At 36.5% G+C, this 16,982-nt stretch overlaps 4 protein-coding genes and 2 non-coding genes across 11 annotated transcripts; 4 read left to right on the forward strand and 2 right to left on the reverse strand.

The window, feature by feature from the left end:
• Positions 1–1,555: 1,555 nt before the first annotated feature.
• Positions 1,556–5,176, forward strand: LOC121805235 (transcription factor bHLH153-like). 3 transcript variants are annotated; one of them, XM_042205036.1, is made up of 6 exons: positions 1,556–2,038; positions 3,539–3,637; positions 3,833–3,898; positions 4,106–4,171; positions 4,678–4,722; positions 4,837–5,176. In XM_042205036.1, exons 2-6 carry the CDS (start codon positions 3,539–3,541, stop codon positions 5,005–5,007), a joined length of 447 nt encoding a protein of 148 aa, XP_042060970.1. In that variant the 5' UTR covers positions 1,556–2,038; the 3' UTR covers positions 5,008–5,176. The 3 variants fall into 3 exon arrangements, with proteins under 3 accessions (XP_042060970.1, XP_042060969.1, XP_042060968.1); XM_042205035.1 differs by having other exon boundaries at positions 1,558–2,038; positions 3,486–3,637; XM_042205034.1 differs by having other exon boundaries at positions 1,560–2,038; positions 3,533–3,637.
• Positions 5,177–5,864: 688 nt separating this feature from the next.
• On the forward strand, positions 5,865–8,478 carry LOC121803176 (protein IQ-DOMAIN 14-like). Of its 3 annotated transcripts, none has more exons than XM_042202875.1 (5): positions 5,865–5,954; positions 6,174–6,261; positions 6,723–7,064; positions 7,154–7,462; positions 7,769–8,478. In XM_042202875.1, the coding sequence occupies exons 1-5, from the start codon at positions 5,941–5,943 to the stop codon at positions 8,312–8,314; spliced, it is 1,299 nt and encodes a 432-aa protein (XP_042058809.1). In that variant the 5' UTR covers positions 5,865–5,940; the 3' UTR covers positions 8,315–8,478. The 3 variants fall into 3 exon arrangements, with proteins under 3 accessions (XP_042058809.1, XP_042058810.1, XP_042058811.1); XM_042202876.1 differs by having other exon boundaries at positions 5,904–5,954; positions 6,144–6,261; XM_042202877.1 differs by lacking the exon at positions 5,865–5,954 and adding an exon at positions 5,962–6,005.
• Positions 8,479–10,049: 1,571 nt separating this feature from the next.
• LOC121805599 (stearoyl-[acyl-carrier-protein] 9-desaturase, chloroplastic-like) lies at positions 10,050–12,878 on the forward strand. 2 transcript variants are annotated; one of them, XM_042205516.1, is made up of 4 exons: positions 10,050–10,350; positions 11,109–11,114; positions 11,470–11,974; positions 12,066–12,878. In XM_042205516.1, exons 1-4 carry the CDS (start codon positions 10,223–10,225, stop codon positions 12,624–12,626), a joined length of 1,200 nt encoding a protein of 399 aa, XP_042061450.1. In that variant the 5' UTR covers positions 10,050–10,222; the 3' UTR covers positions 12,627–12,878. The 2 variants fall into 2 exon arrangements, with proteins under 2 accessions (XP_042061450.1, XP_042061451.1); XM_042205517.1 differs by lacking the exon at positions 11,109–11,114.
• A 1,264-nt stretch (positions 12,879–14,142) lies between these two features.
• On the reverse strand, positions 14,143–14,269 carry LOC121806037. The gene has a single exon (XR_006051577.1). It is a non-coding gene; the product is annotated as a small nucleolar RNA snoR86 (small nucleolar RNA).
• A 122-nt stretch (positions 14,270–14,391) lies between these two features.
• Positions 14,392–14,517, reverse strand: LOC121806038. The gene has a single exon (XR_006051578.1). It is a non-coding gene; the product is annotated as a small nucleolar RNA snoR86 (small nucleolar RNA).
• An 863-nt stretch (positions 14,518–15,380) lies between these two features.
• Positions 15,381–16,929, forward strand: LOC121805435 (protein FAM136A-like). Its single transcript, XM_042205284.1, has 3 exons — positions 15,381–15,595; positions 15,682–15,819; positions 16,616–16,929. Exons 1-3 carry the CDS (start codon positions 15,467–15,469, stop codon positions 16,799–16,801), a joined length of 453 nt encoding a protein of 150 aa, XP_042061218.1. The 5' UTR covers positions 15,381–15,466; the 3' UTR covers positions 16,802–16,929.
• Positions 16,930–16,982: the final 53 nt, after the last annotated feature.

The following is a 16,982-nucleotide window of genomic DNA, read 5'->3' on the forward strand; positions in this document are numbered from 1 at the left end:
GTAAATGGAAGTGAAGCAAAGTCCAAACCGCGTGGGCTCATTTTCTAGAATTGCACTCCCCAACGTTGGACTTTTGTGCACGGTCCGCGAGGGGGGCCCGCACCAGATTTCTTCCCCTGCCCTGCCCTTCTTACACGTGTCCCTGATGAGGCTGATGTTACACGTGTACGGTTCCTATCGCGTCTCAGAGGTGGGGCCCGCTAATACTCTACTCACTACTTACCCAGCTCTGTCAGATAGCGAATTGGCGCCAAGAACCAAACAAATGCTCCAATTTTTTTACTAACAAAGGAAAGGGTATGGAATAAATCGAAGATAGGACATCACATATAGTCAAATAATTCGACTTTGGGTTAATTAACACAATTCCAATATTTGTAGATTTAGATGGATTTTTGGCATTAGATAATAGTGTTAGACTCTCTCAAAATCACATGAAGTGAGGAATATCGGATAAGTTCTATAGTTAGACATTAGGAAGCTAAAATTACAAACAAAGTTAGATGGATGATTTTAGCATTAGAAAGGGTTGATTATCTCAGTACCATATTAAGTGAGAAATGTGGATACTCAAGTTAATCAATAATAAAGTAAATAACGTAATGACGCATGTATTGCATATGAGTATTCAATGTCTGTATTTAGATCATCACTACGAGCTTATTCAATCCACTAGATTGTTTCGACTTCAGATTATTGGACAGATCACGATAAATCGTAGTCGTAGGATAAACGCAATGATCTTTCGAGCTAGTTGAGAGGAGGTGAGAGTGATGAGGGGGTACGAGTGTGAATGATCGCAAGTGTTGCACATAAAAGATTATATGCATATTAAATTAATACTCCTTCCGTTCCATAGTAGTAGATGCATTTCTTTTCGGCACGAAGATTAAAAAAATGGGTTAAGTAAAGGAAAAATAAAATAGGAAATGCAAAATGTAGAAATATGAAGAGAGAATAAAGTAAGAGAGTAAAGTAAGTGGGGAGAATATGTATTGACTTTTACTATAAAAGGAAATGACTCCATTATTATGGAACGTACTAAAATTACAAAATGACTCCAGTACTATGAAACAGAGGGAGTATCAATTTCTTTTATTTTTTATTTTGTCGCAATTAAAACATTCAAGTGTTAGTAAGAGAAGCGAACCCAAACTAAAATGTTCTAATATATATATATTTTATTTTAACATATTCACAAAATTAGTCTCAATTCTGAATATAGAAATTTTCTCTTTTTTTCCTCTTCGTTCTTATACTTTTTTAATTTAGTAGTATCAAAATTTATTTCAATATTTGAAAAGGATACAAAAATTGAGTCTTTACATTAGTACTCCCTCCGTCCCGCACTACTCGCACTTATTTCCTTTTTGGGCGTCCCAAGTTACTTGCACTCTTTCCATTTTTAGTAAAAAATTTCACCTACAGCCGTTATTTTTGACTTTCCTATACACTCATTCCTTAATCTCCGAGCCGAAAAGGAAATGAGTGAGTAGCCCGGGACAGAGGGAGTATTTCATTAGTCAAAAGTGAAATTGTGAAGTGACCTCATTTCAAACCACTCTTCCTCTCTCTTTCACTGCCGTCTCTGTATATTAGCTGTCTCTACTAAATACTCTTCCATTTTCCTCTCTCTCTCTCTCCTCCCTTTTCACTTCATTGATTAACTCTTTGTATGTATATATACACACTTTCAAACTCCCTCTCCCTCCTTTCACACCCCCAATTTCGTGATCCTCTTCACAATTTTCACTCTGCTTTCGCGTCGTTTCCTTTTGCTTTCTTTGTTTATTTATGCGTGTATTTCCGCGTGTGAAAACGTACATACACGCCTCTGCACTCGTAACTGCTGCTGTACAATACATGTGTTGCCACAAATCCCTACGCCGTTAGCCAAAATTACTACTCCAGTCCATATCTACCAAAAAAGGGCTCCGCCTATGGAATTCTCGAGTTCAGGCTCTGGATTCCGCCTCGAAAGTTGAGATTTTTCGTTTTCATCTCTTCTCACACTGATTCTGATCCAGATTTTGCGTTGGTGAGCCCTTTCTAGCCTCCGTTTCCGCCATTGAATACTTTTTCCCCTGTTTTTTTTGTCAACTCGCGTTATTTAATTTACATTTATTTTTTTTTCTCCTGAGTTTGATGCGTCATGAATACTACTCTCCCCTGCGTTTATTGGTGCTTATTAGTTGTTTCATTCAATGCTAATTAATCCTAATGCAGATGTTTGACATTGTATGTGATGAATTCGTTGATTTTGAATATATATTAGATATATAGATTATTGGGATAATAGTTTTATAAGGTTAACATGCATGGCTCTGCTATTTAATCATTTTCAAATCCCTAGTTTACCACAATTAAAATTTGAAAAAAAAGTATTTTAATTTTATATGTGCAAAAATCATGGGCCCCCCAGGAGTTAATATACTCGATTGTGTTGTTTTCGGTCACACTCACAGTATATTTGGAGAATCAAAATTTCACTATGGCAAGGGAAAAAAGTCAGTAATAATGTTGAATCTGGATGTGATGGTTATTTGTTTTCTAATGTTAGATAGCAGAGCTAACAGCCTCAAGGTTTAATAGTGTTTGGATTTATGTTTTTGGTGGTTGGATAGTTGCTTTCTACTGCTTCATTTACTCAAGATAATGTGCATGCTGTTGAACAGCCAAGGGAATCTTGCTTCTGGTGTGGATTCTGTGGTTAATCTATGTTGAGTTTGTTGCATCATAAATGACTGGTTTTAAAGAAGAATTGATAACAACTGGGGGATGAAGATTGTCTCTTTACATTTTTATTTCATTTTTATGTCATGTCACATGTAATTTGGTAGGCGATGGTGAAGTAAAATACGAAATTGGATCGTGATTGGAGACGTAGAATCCTGTGTTGTATATTGTATGCTTTGTATTGGAATATGAAATTTTGTTGATATTTTATAGTAGCCTTGTCTGTTTATGGGGTTGTCATTAAATTATGTTATCTGATATCATCTTTGGTCGAGGCCTGTTGGTTGTTTTGAGGGGACATTCATATTAAACAAAGGGATGTTTAGGCCTAAATAAGGAATTTTTGACCAAAATCGATACACTATATTCTTTTTTTATAACGTATGCATATATTCTTTTATAGGAACCAAACCTACTGCGTTGTATCAGTCTCATATTCCACCTCAGATGTTTCCAAAATTTGGAAGCTAGAGTTTATTCTCTACCTATTTATAGAACTACTTAGAGCATTTCATGGTTGATGATTATTCACTCTCAAGTATCAACTTCGAATCTGTGGATCTTTCTTTTAGGTAGAGAATAAAGAAATATATGATTCTGCGAATAATTGCTTTTGGTCCTAAATGTTTCATATGTATGGTTTTGGACTCGAACTCTTACTATATGTAATGGATGTTGAATTTGATATAGTGCTCCTTTTTTTTAGCATGCAAGTACCCACGTGACTGTTTTAATTGGATTTTGCGTAGAATTAGCACTTTTTCGCATTTGCTGTCTACTAAGGGAACTTGTGTAGGAGAAGATGTTGCAACATAAAAGAGGCCCTATATCTCTTGAGCAAAGCAGCTTCATGGATATCATGCCAAAACGACTAAAGACGGATGACTCTCTTTCTTCAAAGGTTAGTTGTTGATCCAGTAATCACATTTCTGATTGCTTCAACTGGTTAAGTGCCAAACCTCTGTGTTATACTACTGGCTTAGCAAGTTCACATGTAAATAATGGCTTGATGCAGTTTATTATATCTTTTTTAGTTCACAAACGTTAGAGCATTTCACATTTTCCCATCCATGTTTACCACTTCTCTTTGGAACAGGAAAAGAAAGAGAAATTTAGCGAACGGATTTCTGCGCTTCAACAGCTTGTCTCACCATATGGGAAGGTAGGTGCAGTAAAAAGGCAAATTTTGTGTTTTTGCATGTGATTTTCAGAAATTTATAATCGTTGATCATTCAACACAACGTGACTTTCTTGGATGTATATTAGGTGAGGAAAAATGTGTAATTGATTCATTGTATACTCACTTCATCCATCAGTCTGTTTACGTTTTCCAGATAATTTTCCTTGCCTAACTCTTCACATGCTACAGACTGATACAGCTTCGGTCCTCTTAGAAGCAATGGAGTACATAAGGTTTCTTCATGAACAGGTTAAGGTATGAACTTTTGTTTCTTCACCATCATTAAGTAATACTAGTACATCACAATGATATCAGTTGCTGTGAACTGAAATTTGATAATTTCGAGAATTGACTTCATCAATGATCACCCATTTTCATGTTGCACCTGAGAATTGCCCAAAAAATGTAATTGTAATCAGATAAGTAGAATCTTGCAATCTTGCTTTCATCACATGGAAAAAAACCTCACTGATTCGGTTAAAGATGTAAACAAGTTCCCACTAGTAACAACTGTCTTGTACAAGCCATTTCAAAATCCTCAGACCCTTACAATTTTTCTCAGTCTATATATCAGTTTACTCTTATCTTTGTTATTCTGAGCTTGCCTGTTGGCTGATCTTCCGATGGAACAATGTAAGGGTCTTTCAGAAAGAATGAAACGAGGCTCTAGAAGATAGGGAATCAATAAAATTAACCCCAAATTCCATCAATTTAAAGAATGAATTTTGTTTGTTTTAATGCATCATTTTCCTGCTTTTCAGGTACTAAGTGCTCCATACTTGTATAGTACACCAACACAATTACAGGTATGCTTTTTTTTTTCCATCACTCGACGATTTTTTTGTACTCCATGTTCTTATCGGTAAACTTAATGCACATTGCTTAATCCAGCCTAAAATCAGTTTGTGTTTGTTCTGAAGGGTGAAGAAGGATCCAGCCTCAGTGCCAAAGGCTTATGCGTTGTGCCTGTCTCGTTCACTGTTGGAATTGCTAACAGCAACGGTGCAGATATCTGGGCGCCCATCAAGACAAGCCCTGCGACTTCCAAACGAGCTATATCCGAGGAAGCTTCCGTCATAACCCAGAGTTAGAAGCTTCAGTGTCGGAGTGACTGTCTGCACGAATGAGAAAGATCACATTTTAGTTATTAGAAGCTATTGATCTGGGAATGAAGTGATGATGATAGTGTATGTATGAACTAAGATGTAAATTTATGGGAAAATGGTTGGAATAAATCAACACTTTTTTTGAGTTTTCTAACTTTCCTTTCCATTTTGAGTATAAATATTAACTTGGATAATTCCTAGTATCATTAAATTATCATTATCAAGAAAAAGGTAACATCTAAGGTTAAGGTGGATAAGTTTTCTAATGAAAATATCACTAGAAAAAATTGATAATAAAATTTTTAATAATTGTTGATATTGATTAAATTAAACTGCAAATTAATGTCACACCAAAGAATAATGATTAAGATAATAATACAATAAAGACCAAATGGTTATGAATTAGTGGGTAGGGGTAAAATAAGATATGATGTTGCTGTCACAAATTGAATTAGTTTTTCCCATTCAAGTAAAGTTGGTTGAATTATAATTACTAATAAATTTAATGTCATGACTCAAACTATATTAAATTCAAAATTGATGGATGAAAACTAGGTATAACTTAAATGATTGACAATATTTTGGTTTGGTACAATCGAATTTAAAGCCTGGTTCAGTTGAAAACTCTATTTTATATTCTGTTGGTTCGAATTATATTAATTTTAATGGAATATACATATTTGGAATTGTAACCTTATTTCCTAACAATAATTTTGACACTAGGATTATTCGCTGTATGTTAACATACAGATAGACAATTATGCATGGCATGATTATTAATTTAGTTCAATAAAGAAATTAATGATGTTTACTTTTAAACTTATTTTATCTTCAACTAATTCTTTCTTTTTCTCTTGAATGAAACATTTTAGCTCTTTTTCCTAGAGTGTTATCAGGTTTTGCTGAAGGATAGGAGCAATGCAGCAGTTAAGGTGATGATAAAAAATCAATCTTTTTTCAATTGCATGATCTCTTGGGATTAGGTCTGTTTCTGTGATATGTCTGATTCCTTGAATTTGGGTGTTGGGTTTAAAAATTTGATCTTGATTTAATATTATGGATAATTTCTTGAAGTTTTAAAAATTTGATCTTGATTTAATATTATGGATAATTTCTTGAAGTTGATGGAAGTCTTGTTACATCACAAACAGTAATGCTGAGAATATGGGGAAGAAGGGAAGCTGGTTTTCAGCAATCAAAAGGGTTTTCACAAACAATTCAAAGGAAAAGGGAGCCAATGTAAGTCTCTCTATTAACCATAGCAAAGTGATGTAGGCTTTTTTTTCCCTATGGTTAATGATGTGATTTTGCTATTAGCATATGTATGTTTTAAGTTTGAAACTAACCTTTTGAATGTATTGATGGAGTTTAGAAGCTTTAGAAAGTAGATTACCTTAATCATTTCAAGAATCAACCAATGAAGATGTCTAGAAATCATATAATCTCATGCATTTCTCCTTTGTTTCAATGAATTTCACCAGAGATATATATATATGTGCCTGTTATCGGTTAATTTGCAATCCTTACCCCCTCGTTAAGGGGTTGTTCAATCTTCGGGTTAAGTCATTATCGATGTTACGATTCTCTAGTGCATATTTGGATGCTCTCTTGGGGTTTCCACGTAAAATCTTGGTGTCGTTTTGTCTATTTTATTGCATATGTTGTGCGCGCCATTTTAGCATTATCGTTTTTCTATTTAGATTTCGAAGAAATATATAGCTGACAAGAAGAGCAGCAGCAAGGAAAAGAAGAAGGGGAAGGGGATTTTGAGGCGTGGAGAAACGCAGTCGTTTATTCCCCTGTTCGGAGAGCCAAGCAGCATCGAGAAAATATTAGGCGAAGCTGATCAGCTGTTGATTAGGCCTTCTCCGAGAGCTCCTTCTCCTATTCCTGCTTCTCCAAAGGCTGCTTCACCCCCGGCTTTCACTTCCGAGGCAACTCAAGGCAGAGGGGAAATCGAGCGTGTGCAGAGGCCAGAACCGACTTTGAGAGATCAGCAGCTCTCGGCCGCCAAAATCCAGGCAGCGTATAGAGGTTACGTGGTAATGTATTCCAACTTATTAATGTTGTTGCTCGCTCCCTCACTCGTTCGTGCAGTGTGATTGACTCGTTGTGCGTTTGAACATGATAGGCAAGGGGGAGTTTTCGACCTTTTAGGGGCTTAGTGAGGCTTCAAGTAGCGGTTAAAGGACAGAATGCGAAACAGCAGACAACGAGCGCCATGAAACAAATGCAGTTCCTGGTCCGGGTTCAGACACAAATCCAGTCGCGAAGGATCCAAGCGTTCCAGCACCACACGCGTAAGAGTGAAAAGGCCGCCCAAAATGAAGATTGGGATGATAGTAGGCTATCGAAGGAGGAAGCTGAAGCAAGGGTGCAGAAACGAGTGGAGGCTGTCGTTAAGAGAGAGAGGGCAATGGCCTATGCGTACTCGAACCAGGTAAACGATTCGCCCTTTTTTGTCCTGTCTCGAATTACCTGTATAGACTACATGTCTCGATGAAGTACAGATAGAAAAATGTCCTTTTAAAGTAGACCAATTTCTGTTCGTACGAGATTATATGTAGTGCAGTTTTGTGAGTTAAGTGGTGGGAGAGTAAAATATAGAGAGTGATGTTTCCACTTTATCAGGAAACGTGTCACTTTGAGTGGAACGTCCCAAAAAGGTCGCTGGTAAAATCTAAGTATGCTTAGATTTTTTTAGATGTTTGACTTGTTTTGCTTCCCTTATTATCTGCCACAACAGCTCCAGAAATCTAATCCAAAATCAACACAAAATTCTCCGGAAGTTCGAACGGATGGATTCCCGTGGTCATGGAACTGGTTGGAACGTAAGCTACCTCGAGCTGCAATGAGGGGCATCTCGTTAACCCGGGCCGTTTTTGAGTTCAAGCCGAGCCCTCAGCCTCATGGGGATCTCATGTTCGACAATCACGAGTCTGCCACGCCCCGATCATCCAATAGTCTCGTGAGTTGCCCTCTGTTCTCCATTCCTAACTACATGGCACCAACTGTCTCGGCCAAAGCCAAATCGAGAGCGTATAGTAATCCGTGGGAGAGGTTCCCGGGGACTCCGGGAAGCAGCCACTCCAAGAGAAGGTTCTTGTTTCCTTTGACTCCGAATGCTGGTTCGTGCAAGTGGAATAAAGGGTCGTCTAGTAGGGACTCTGACTCGCGAGTGGGAACGTATATACGCGAGGATGCTCGTTCCATCGGATATCTCAGCGTGGATTCGACGGTTTCTATGCCTGCAGGTGTAGTTGGGAGAAAGCCATTAAACAGATATGTGTGATTTTTGTGTATGTTTTTGTTGTAAGATTATTGAGGTTGTTCTTGTAAGTTTTATACACCAATACATCCTTTAGATCTTTAGACTATAGGGCTGCGATTACTTCGGTTGTTAGAGATAACGAGGGATATACATCGGTCGCAAGGGATAACGAGTCATAAAGATAAAACGGCAGACAATACATCATAATAATATGAAACAATAGTCGTTTAAATCACGAAATTTAGTCAAATTATGTCACATCGTTGTACAAAACAGCGTCTTTTGGTGATGTTCAAAACGATGTTGTTTCATTAAAATAAATATTTTTCTTTGGTATTTCTTTATTTTCTCTTTTCTTTTCTTATTTTTATGAAATAATATCGTTGTGCGTGTGGATGAGATAACTGAAAAAAACTAGAATTTTCTAATATAATACTAGTATTTTGTTTTCAAACTTTATAAATAGGACTGAAATTTGACAAAATATCATTATTTAAATGACCATTATTCGTAGTAATATTGAGGTTGCTATTGGTCGGAAATTTCTTTAACTCAACTTTATAAAAATAGGCTAGAATAAAATGTCTCCAAAAATAAAATTATACAAAATTCGTCAAATATTTATATAGTTAGAACAAAAGAATATACTATCGAGAATACGATGAGTCCAATACACCATTCGGCTTAAGCAACAAATTAGATTGTAACAACTCAATCATGCATAAATTACTTCAATAAATATGACCATATTGTTTTTTTATTTGTTATTTACATATAGATTATCGTTAATTAATTTGATAGCATTTGATGAAATTCTCGTTACCGAACCTTGAGGCCAAATAATATGATCGAAAATAAAGTGGGCGATTGATTCACCACTCATTCCTAAATTTTTAATACAACCAATTTCTACAATAAACACATTATCAAACAAGGGTACCGTAGCATGTCCCATGCAAGTATTATTTGTATGCACTATTGTACGTCACTATTTTTAAAACATTACTAGTATATTTTATCGTAATATATTATGATTGAAATTACAGAATTTACAAATCAAATAAACCAAATTCAGTTTTATGCTTTTATTAATCTCTTTAAATATTAAGGAAGGTAGGGAGACTCGTCTGGTAAGATACTTCTCATCCATTTAATTAGTCGGGAGTTCGAGCATTATGTCAAATTTTAGAATACATAGTCTCGGACTCTACTAAAACAAGTATTCGCCCATGATTAAATGCAAAACGAACAAATTAAGTTACATTTAGATTTGGACCAGTTGGCAAAATACTTCTCTTTCATTCTATGGATTCAATTTTCAAGTCATCACGAAGGTAAATGTGAAATAAATTAACTACATAAACTACCGAAAAAATACACCAAGTTTGGTCAATTTCACAACTTTATACTAGCAGATCAATACAATACATCATGATAACTTTGAAAATTTGAACAATTATTTCATATACGTGTTATCATTTTTTGATGTATAGTACGTCTTTAGCTTACAAGGCAAGAAAAATTACTAAAAACCTAGGACGTTAAATTTTTGGCCACAATATATAATTGCGAAAAATGTTAAAATTGCGTTAACTATTATTCAATATTGCAAGATTGATCAGAAATTGTCAACCATGACATTTTGACAATTTTTTTTAAAAAAAGTATTGGGTATTTTCTGGTATTTAAAATAATATACTTACCTCTGAAATGAAAGTAGTATCTCTCTCTGTATATATATATATAAGTATATTATATCGATGCAGAGATTGAAGAGACTTCCAAAATCAAAGGCCATCTCATCTCTCACCTCAACCTCTCTTCACCATCTTTTCCACCACACCTCGTGTCCCCACCACCTCTCTCTCTCTCTCTCTCTACAGAATACGCTTACGAAAGCCTCCCAAGCTTCAACAATCGACAATCACAATGGCCATGACGCTGAATGCCATCGCCTTTCAATCCCCAAAACGCCCTTCCTTCGCCCCTCCGCCGCTCCCCACCGCTCACCGATCTCCCACCTTATGCATGGCCTCCTCTCTTCGCTCCGCTTCTAAGTAACCTCCTCACTTCACATTTTCTTGAAATTTTCCTTTCTAATTAACTGTTTTCCCCGATCTCACCTTTTGTTGCAATTTTTTTTCATGGATTCATATTGTGTTTGTGAGAATGGATTGATGTGTGAGCTGCTTCTGATTTTCTGAATAATTTCATTGCTATGCATATCATTGAATCGAGAATCGCTTTTTTCGATTTTTTCTGAAGATTTTAGGTTAAATTTCCCCCCTCTTTCTAGGGATGTAATAGTTCTAGTAATGCTGGAGAATGTAATTTTGTGCCCAATTTCCTCTTCCATGTGAAGAAGTATGCAGGATTTGGACTAAGTTTTAGGCTATTGTATAGGTGTCCTTTTTTATTTGATTTAGGAACAGAGCCATGTGATTTGGTGAGAAATTTTGGATTTCTATCCAGCTAGCTGATGCTGGTCCCAACCTCTTTGGATTTGTGTGGTTTAGATTGATATAGGCGTACTTACTCGTTTACATTGTAGCATATTGTGTTTATATAGTAAACATCTTTCACATGTTTATTTAGGTGAAGAAATTAAAAAAAAAAAAACTCCGATTATCGTATGCAGACATGTTTGGGTATCAGATATAGTTCAGTTTTTAGAATTTTCAAGACTTTTTAATCTTAGCCTATTTTATAGTAGTATTGTTCATAGTTGCATATTAGGAATCCCACAAAACGTAGTTAATTTACCATGATCCTTCTTGTTTGTTGTTACTGAAGTGTGCTTTCTCTTGTTTAGAAGAGAGAGATTCTGTTTTACTGTCTATTATCAGGTTTCATGGTATAATTGCTCTGTTCCTGAAACCATATGGGAGTTTACAAGGGTAGCTTCTAGTTTTGAACTTTGAATCATAGTTAAGCAATATTGAATTTGAAGACCGTGGCACGTTGGACTCGAACGTAAGACCTTTGGCCAACACACTCACACACACAGTGAATAAACCTTTGATGTTGTGGTTCAGTCATCATGAATAGAGTACTTCTGTTCTGTAGAAATACCTAAACATGCCGCTATCAGAAACAATCGTTCTTCTATGTTAATATTTCATCATTCTGTCTTCTAATAGCAATAATCTGTATATGCTTGCACTAATCTTTTGCAGAGAGGTTGAGACTGTCAAGAAGCCTTTTAGTCCACCACGCGAGGTGCATGTTCAAGTAACGCACTCTATGCCTCCAGAAAAAGTCGAGATCTTCAAATCTCTAGAAGGTTGGGCTGAGGATAATCTACTAGTCCACCTTAAGCCTGTAGAAAAATGCTGGCAGCCTCAGGATTTTCTGCCGGATCCAAGCAGTGATGGATTTCATGATCAGGTGAAGGAATTGAGGGAAAGAGCCAAAGAGATTCCAGATGATTATTTTGTTGTTTTGGTTGGTGATATGGTCACCGAGGAAGCTCTTCCTACTTATCAAACGATGATCAATACGTTAGATGGTGTGCGCGATGAAACAGGGGCTAGCCCGACTCCTTGGGCAGTTTGGACAAGGGCATGGACTGCCGAGGAAAATAGGCATGGCGACCTTCTAAATAAGTATCTCTACCTCTCTGGACGAGTCGATATGAAACAGATTGAGAAGACTATCCAATATCTGATTGGTTCGGGCATGGTGAGTCTTTGGTATATTTGCTTTTTCATTCGTTGCTTTTGCTGTTATATGAGTAACAATACGATGTGAACTCATCGATACCTTTTTTCAGGATCCTCGGACAGAGAACAATCCGTACCTTGGATTTATATACACGTCCTTCCAAGAAAGAGCTACTTTCGTTTCCCATGGCAACACTGCCAGGCTAGCAAGGGAGCACGGGGACACGAAACTAGCTCAAATCTGCGGTACTATTGCAGCAGACGAGAAGCGCCATGAAACTGCATACACCAAGATAACAGAAAAGCTATTTGAGATCGACCCTGATGCAACAGTGCTAGCTTTTGCTGACATGATGAGGAAGAAGATCGCTATGCCGGCCCATTTGATGTATGATGGCCGCGATGACAACCTTTTCGACAACTTCTCAGCTGTCGCTCAGCGCCTTGGCATATACACTGCCAAAGACTACGCCGACATCCTAGAGCACTTGGTCAAGAGATGGAAAGTGTCTCAGTTAAGAGGACTGTCCGCCGAAGCTCAGGAAGCTCAGGATTATGTCTGTGGACTGCCTCCGAGAATCAGAAAGTTGCAGGAGAGAGCACAGACGAGGGCCAAACAAGGACCACGGATCCCGTTCAGCTGGGTACATGACAGAGAGGTGCAACTCTAAGTTCATGTGCTCGATTGTTTTACAGTTCGAACTCGCTGCTTTGTCTGTCGCGATTCGGAGGTTGTAGATACCAGTTTGCTGAAATCATGATATCAGATCTTCATATAGGCGTAGCTCTCTAGTTTTACAATGTTCGTCTAAGTTTGGGAACTATTAAACTGTCAATTGTTGCAAGGGAATTTTGGACTAAGAATTCTGCTTATGCTTCAATTTGATTATATATAATAAATTTCCATGAAAAGATTTGTATAACTTGTGCCTTTGAAGTTTGAACCAATTTCGTCTCTAGTTTCCATTTGAAAGAATCTGTGGCTACACTTGTTTTAATGAGTTTGTAAGGTCCAACCTTTTGTGACATGTTCTGTCAAGATAATAGATAAGATATATGGGAAGGGATGTGCACAACAGGGAGTGCTGTTTCTCACAATTCAATAAAATAATATATATTTATTTAATGAAATTTATTAATTTGATTATGTTAATCATTTGAGTGGAACAGCAGGGTTTGCTGTGCATTTGTGCACAGCAGAGGATGCCCATCCAAGATATAGTACATGATTTTTAAAAAAAAATTTACTCGATTTCTAAAACATATATGCAAGTAGCCATTCATAATATTTTAGGGCAAATTGTTGAAAACTATGAGATTTGGTTGGTTTTGTTTGATCAAGTCTCTTGTAATTATTCCATGTTGAACAATATGTTCAACTATATGTGCAATATAATTGATGTTTTTCAACAAATCAACATTATTTTTTTAATGAATAGACATCATTTGTTAACTCATCTGTGGCGAAGTCCGCATATGACTTTTCGCTACCATATTAGATACAATTTCACCCAAAAAATTCGTCATGGAATAATTGTGAACAACTGAAAATACTGGACGAACTAGAATTTAACCAAATTTCAGAGTTTTTTTCGGCAATTTTCCCAATATTTTATGCGTGAGTAACAAATATAGTACTATGTTGTAAGTAATATTTTAAAAAGTTTGCACGCTATCAAACATCCATACCATTAGTTACAGTGAGTTGTTTTAAACGTGTACTATCACACCTTCTTAATGAAAGACAACTTAAAAGTGTTCAAATCCAATTTCAAACTATAATTGTGAATGTGTAAGCGTCTAATCTTATTAGTTAATATGATACGCTGTTTTAAAGACAAGTCACACTTCCACACCTTCTTAATGACAGACAGCTAAGTGAATGTGTATACGTCGAATCTTATGATAAAGTTGTGTTAAAGGCATGTCAAACCTTAATGAGAGGCAACTTAAAAATTTCAAAATCCAATTTCGAACCAAATTTGTGAATGTGTATACGCATTTTACACTTGCATAGTGAAACATACTGCATCTATAAAAGCAACGGAAAACTTTCAACCAGCCATGATCATAGGGGAAGGATCCATGTGTCGAGCATTTAGGGCGTGGATCGATGAGCACACCCTCATTCATTCATAATGGTATATCAAAAAACAAGTGCTAGTAGAAATTTTCAAATTGAAAAAAAATGTAGCGATTTGTTCGAGGCCGCAATCAAAACCGGTATGAGATGAAAGGCACGGAGAATCGCTTCGATGTTGCCAACCTTCAATGCAAATTTTCGTCATTTGATTTAGAATCGACGTTCTTGCTCTGCAAATTGGCTGTTTACTAAAATCCATTGAACACTCAAAACTTAAAATCAGTTTGATTTCTCAATGGACTGCTTTTTCCAAACGAATCGATTAAAATTAGAGAAAATGAATCAAATTAAAACATGTAGCGATTTGTTCGAGGCCGCAATCAAAACCCAAAAGAGATGAAAGGCACGGAGAATCGCTTTGATATTGCCAACCTTCAATGCAAGTTTTCGCCATTGATATAAAATCAGCGTCCTTGCTCTGCAAATTGGCTTTTTTCCAAAAATTTTAGGAATAACAATTTTTCAGAAACAAAAATAAAAGGACAATATCTTGAAATAAAACGACGATTTCAACAATAAAGGCTTATCGATCTATGAGGAAGCACGAAGAGATATTGAAGCGATGAAGCTACTGACATTTAGGTTGAAACGTAAGAAGGTATTTATAGGCGTGAGCGACTCCGAAACCCTAGTTTGTTATTGGCCAAATTACCCTTCGCAATTCTTTCTTTTCCTACTGTATTTTCTAATTTTATCACCAACTTAAAAATTTGCATATAAACTATTCAATTTTTTATATCGTCTTATTCTTATGTTATACTCTCATTCCATACTCATTTTAGTCCATCCACATGTATTATCTACTTTTTTTTTACAAGTGCGTCTCAGTTTCTCTAACTCATATAATTACTACATGTTATTACTCTTTCCGTCCTTTCTGAGATGGGTCAAAACTTTTAAGCACAAAAATTAAATAGTGTTGAATAGATTAAATAAAAAATAAAGTAAAATAAGAGTGAGAAAAAAAAGTAAGAGAGATAAGAATGAGTAAAATAAGTGATTATTAATAAAGTAAGAATGATTAGATATTTTGTTGAAACTTTTTAAAAAGAAATACGATTCAATTTAATTGAGTTGAGTGAAGTATAAAATGATGAGTAAAATAAATGTGGACAATATTTGGTGAGCGGAGGGAATAGTTTTTGGATACGGTTACATACCTTTGTTATAGCCGAAAACGATACCAAAACCCAAAAGAAATGGGCTATTTTATGTTAATGTTTTGGGCCTTTCACCTAAATAAACAATTTCGGTATTGACCATTTTATCCCTCCACCTCCCCAAGCAAACCATAAGAAATTTGCTGATCCACCTTTAAACCCTAAACCCCTAATTCCCAATTCCAAATTCATCGGAAAACGAACAATCATGGATCACATAGCTGCAGCAGAAGAGGCAATGGTGAACGAGAGGCTGAGACGGAAGCTCAACGAGGTCAACACCGCCGCCCAGCAGCATCTCGCCGCCGTCCAGGACCACATCAATTTCACCCTCCAGGTGTTTCCCCCTTTCCTATTTCTACAATCATATCCAATTTTAATCAATTGATTTTTGAATTTGCTTCGTGCGATGTGTCTCTGCAGCAATCGTACTTCAAGTGCGCGTACGAGTGCTTCGATAGGAGGATGAAGCAGGAGGAGATAAGCAACTGCGTGGAGCATTGCAGCGTGCCCGTGCTCAAGGCGCAAAATCTCGTCGAAAGCGAAATGGCTAAGTTTCAAGTACATGTTCCTCCCCCTTCATTTTTCTATTTTCTCTCGATGATTGAAGTTGATTAGGCTGGTTGAATTATGATGCATTTGATGTAGTATTGTGTAGTGTTTCACTGTGAAATGAACTCCTTAAGCTATGTGATTTCCTTTTGTAAACAAGACTCTGGATTTATGCCATTCACTTCTCAAGTTTTTGTTTTGAAAATGTTCTTATTTAGAGGTGCTTAGGCCATCCAGTGCTAGCTAACTTCAGTCATCCTCAATTTAGATTCATCCACCAAGACCGCAAGCCATTTGCCCTTGTTTAGCGCCTAAGATCGTTTTTTAAACCTAAATGTATGGTATTTCCAGCCTATGAAGATTTGGTTATTTTGCATTGTTGTTTCACCAATTTTCTTCTCACAAGAAGTTACACAAATAAGCCTAAAGCCTTTACCACACGTATTACTACTCGAACTTGGGAACTTTATTAGTCAAGTTTTGAAGAGAACTTCAAGAAAGTAGTAAGTATTGAAAGTTGTACACTTCTTTAATGTTAGCTGAAAGTCGTTACACAAATTATTGTATGATATCAGTAACATGAACCACAATATCAAGTTGATTTAGCTAACATAAAAGTTTGTCGATTCGTATTCTTTAAATCTATTGCTGTTTGTTTCTGACCATTGGTAAAGTTGGGTGTTCATATGCCTTGTATGAATGGTCATGCTTGGTTGGGTTGGTTAGAACTCATTCTGAAGTATCTTCAAGAAAATGATTATATATACGAAGGCTGGTTGTGATTTGTTGTTGTTGGTACATGCAGGAACGATTGAGCAGGTCTCTGGCAGTCTGCCAAGATAAATATGAGGCAGCCAAGCTCCAAACAAACAACAGCAGTGCTTCCCGTGGCGATTTGGAGTCATGCGTGGACCTCTCTGTTAAAGAAAGCATTGATCTGATCCCACACGTTGCTGGAAAACTGAAAGCGTATCTGTCGATGGATAATTAGAAGCTACATCACCATGTTCTTTTTTCTCTTTTGCCTTAATAGATGGGATGATCAATATTTGATCTGTATTATCATTCACAATGAAGCTACTACCATGAGAGGGAATACCATAAAAGTTCTTTTCTGAAGAGTTCCATTTTATGAAGTGTTGTTACACGTTTGCTTCCCATGAATACTTTCA

This window comes from Salvia splendens, chromosome 5 (genome assembly GCF_004379255.2).
Source record: "Salvia splendens isolate huo1 chromosome 5, SspV2, whole genome shotgun sequence".
Lineage (NCBI taxonomy): Eukaryota > Viridiplantae > Streptophyta > Magnoliopsida > Lamiales > Lamiaceae > Salvia > Salvia splendens.

Bases quoted from the DNA above. Each gene is read 5' to 3' on its own strand.
- LOC121805235 (XM_042205036.1), top strand. From the start codon at position 3,539: ATGTTGCAACATAAAAGAGGCCCTATATCTCTTGAGCAAAGCAGCTTC. The intron at 3,899-4,105 runs GTAGGTGCAGTA...CACATGCTACAG, and splicing joins TTGTCTCACCATATGGGAAG to ACTGATACAGCTTCGGTCCT. The intron at 4,172-4,677 runs GTATGAACTTTT...CCTGCTTTTCAG, and splicing joins TTCTTCATGAACAGGTTAAG to GTACTAAGTGCTCCATACTT.
- LOC121803176 (XM_042202875.1), top strand. The intron at 7,065-7,153 runs GTAATGTATTCC...TGAACATGATAG, and splicing joins CAGCGTATAGAGGTTACGTG to GCAAGGGGGAGTTTTCGACC. The intron at 7,463-7,768 runs GTAAACGATTCG...CTGCCACAACAG, and splicing joins CCTATGCGTACTCGAACCAG to CTCCAGAAATCTAATCCAAA.
- LOC121805599 (XM_042205516.1), top strand. From the start codon at position 10,223: ATGGCCATGACGCTGAATGCCATCGCCTTTCAATCCCCAAAACGCCCT. The intron at 11,975-12,065 runs GTGAGTCTTTGG...ACCTTTTTTCAG, and splicing joins ATCTGATTGGTTCGGGCATG to GATCCTCGGACAGAGAACAA.
- LOC121805435 (XM_042205284.1), top strand. From the start codon at position 15,467: ATGGATCACATAGCTGCAGCAGAAGAGGCAATGGTGAACGAGAGGCTG. The intron at 15,596-15,681 runs GTGTTTCCCCCT...GTGTCTCTGCAG, and splicing joins ACATCAATTTCACCCTCCAG to CAATCGTACTTCAAGTGCGC. The intron at 15,820-16,615 runs GTACATGTTCCT...TGGTACATGCAG, and splicing joins GCGAAATGGCTAAGTTTCAA to GAACGATTGAGCAGGTCTCT.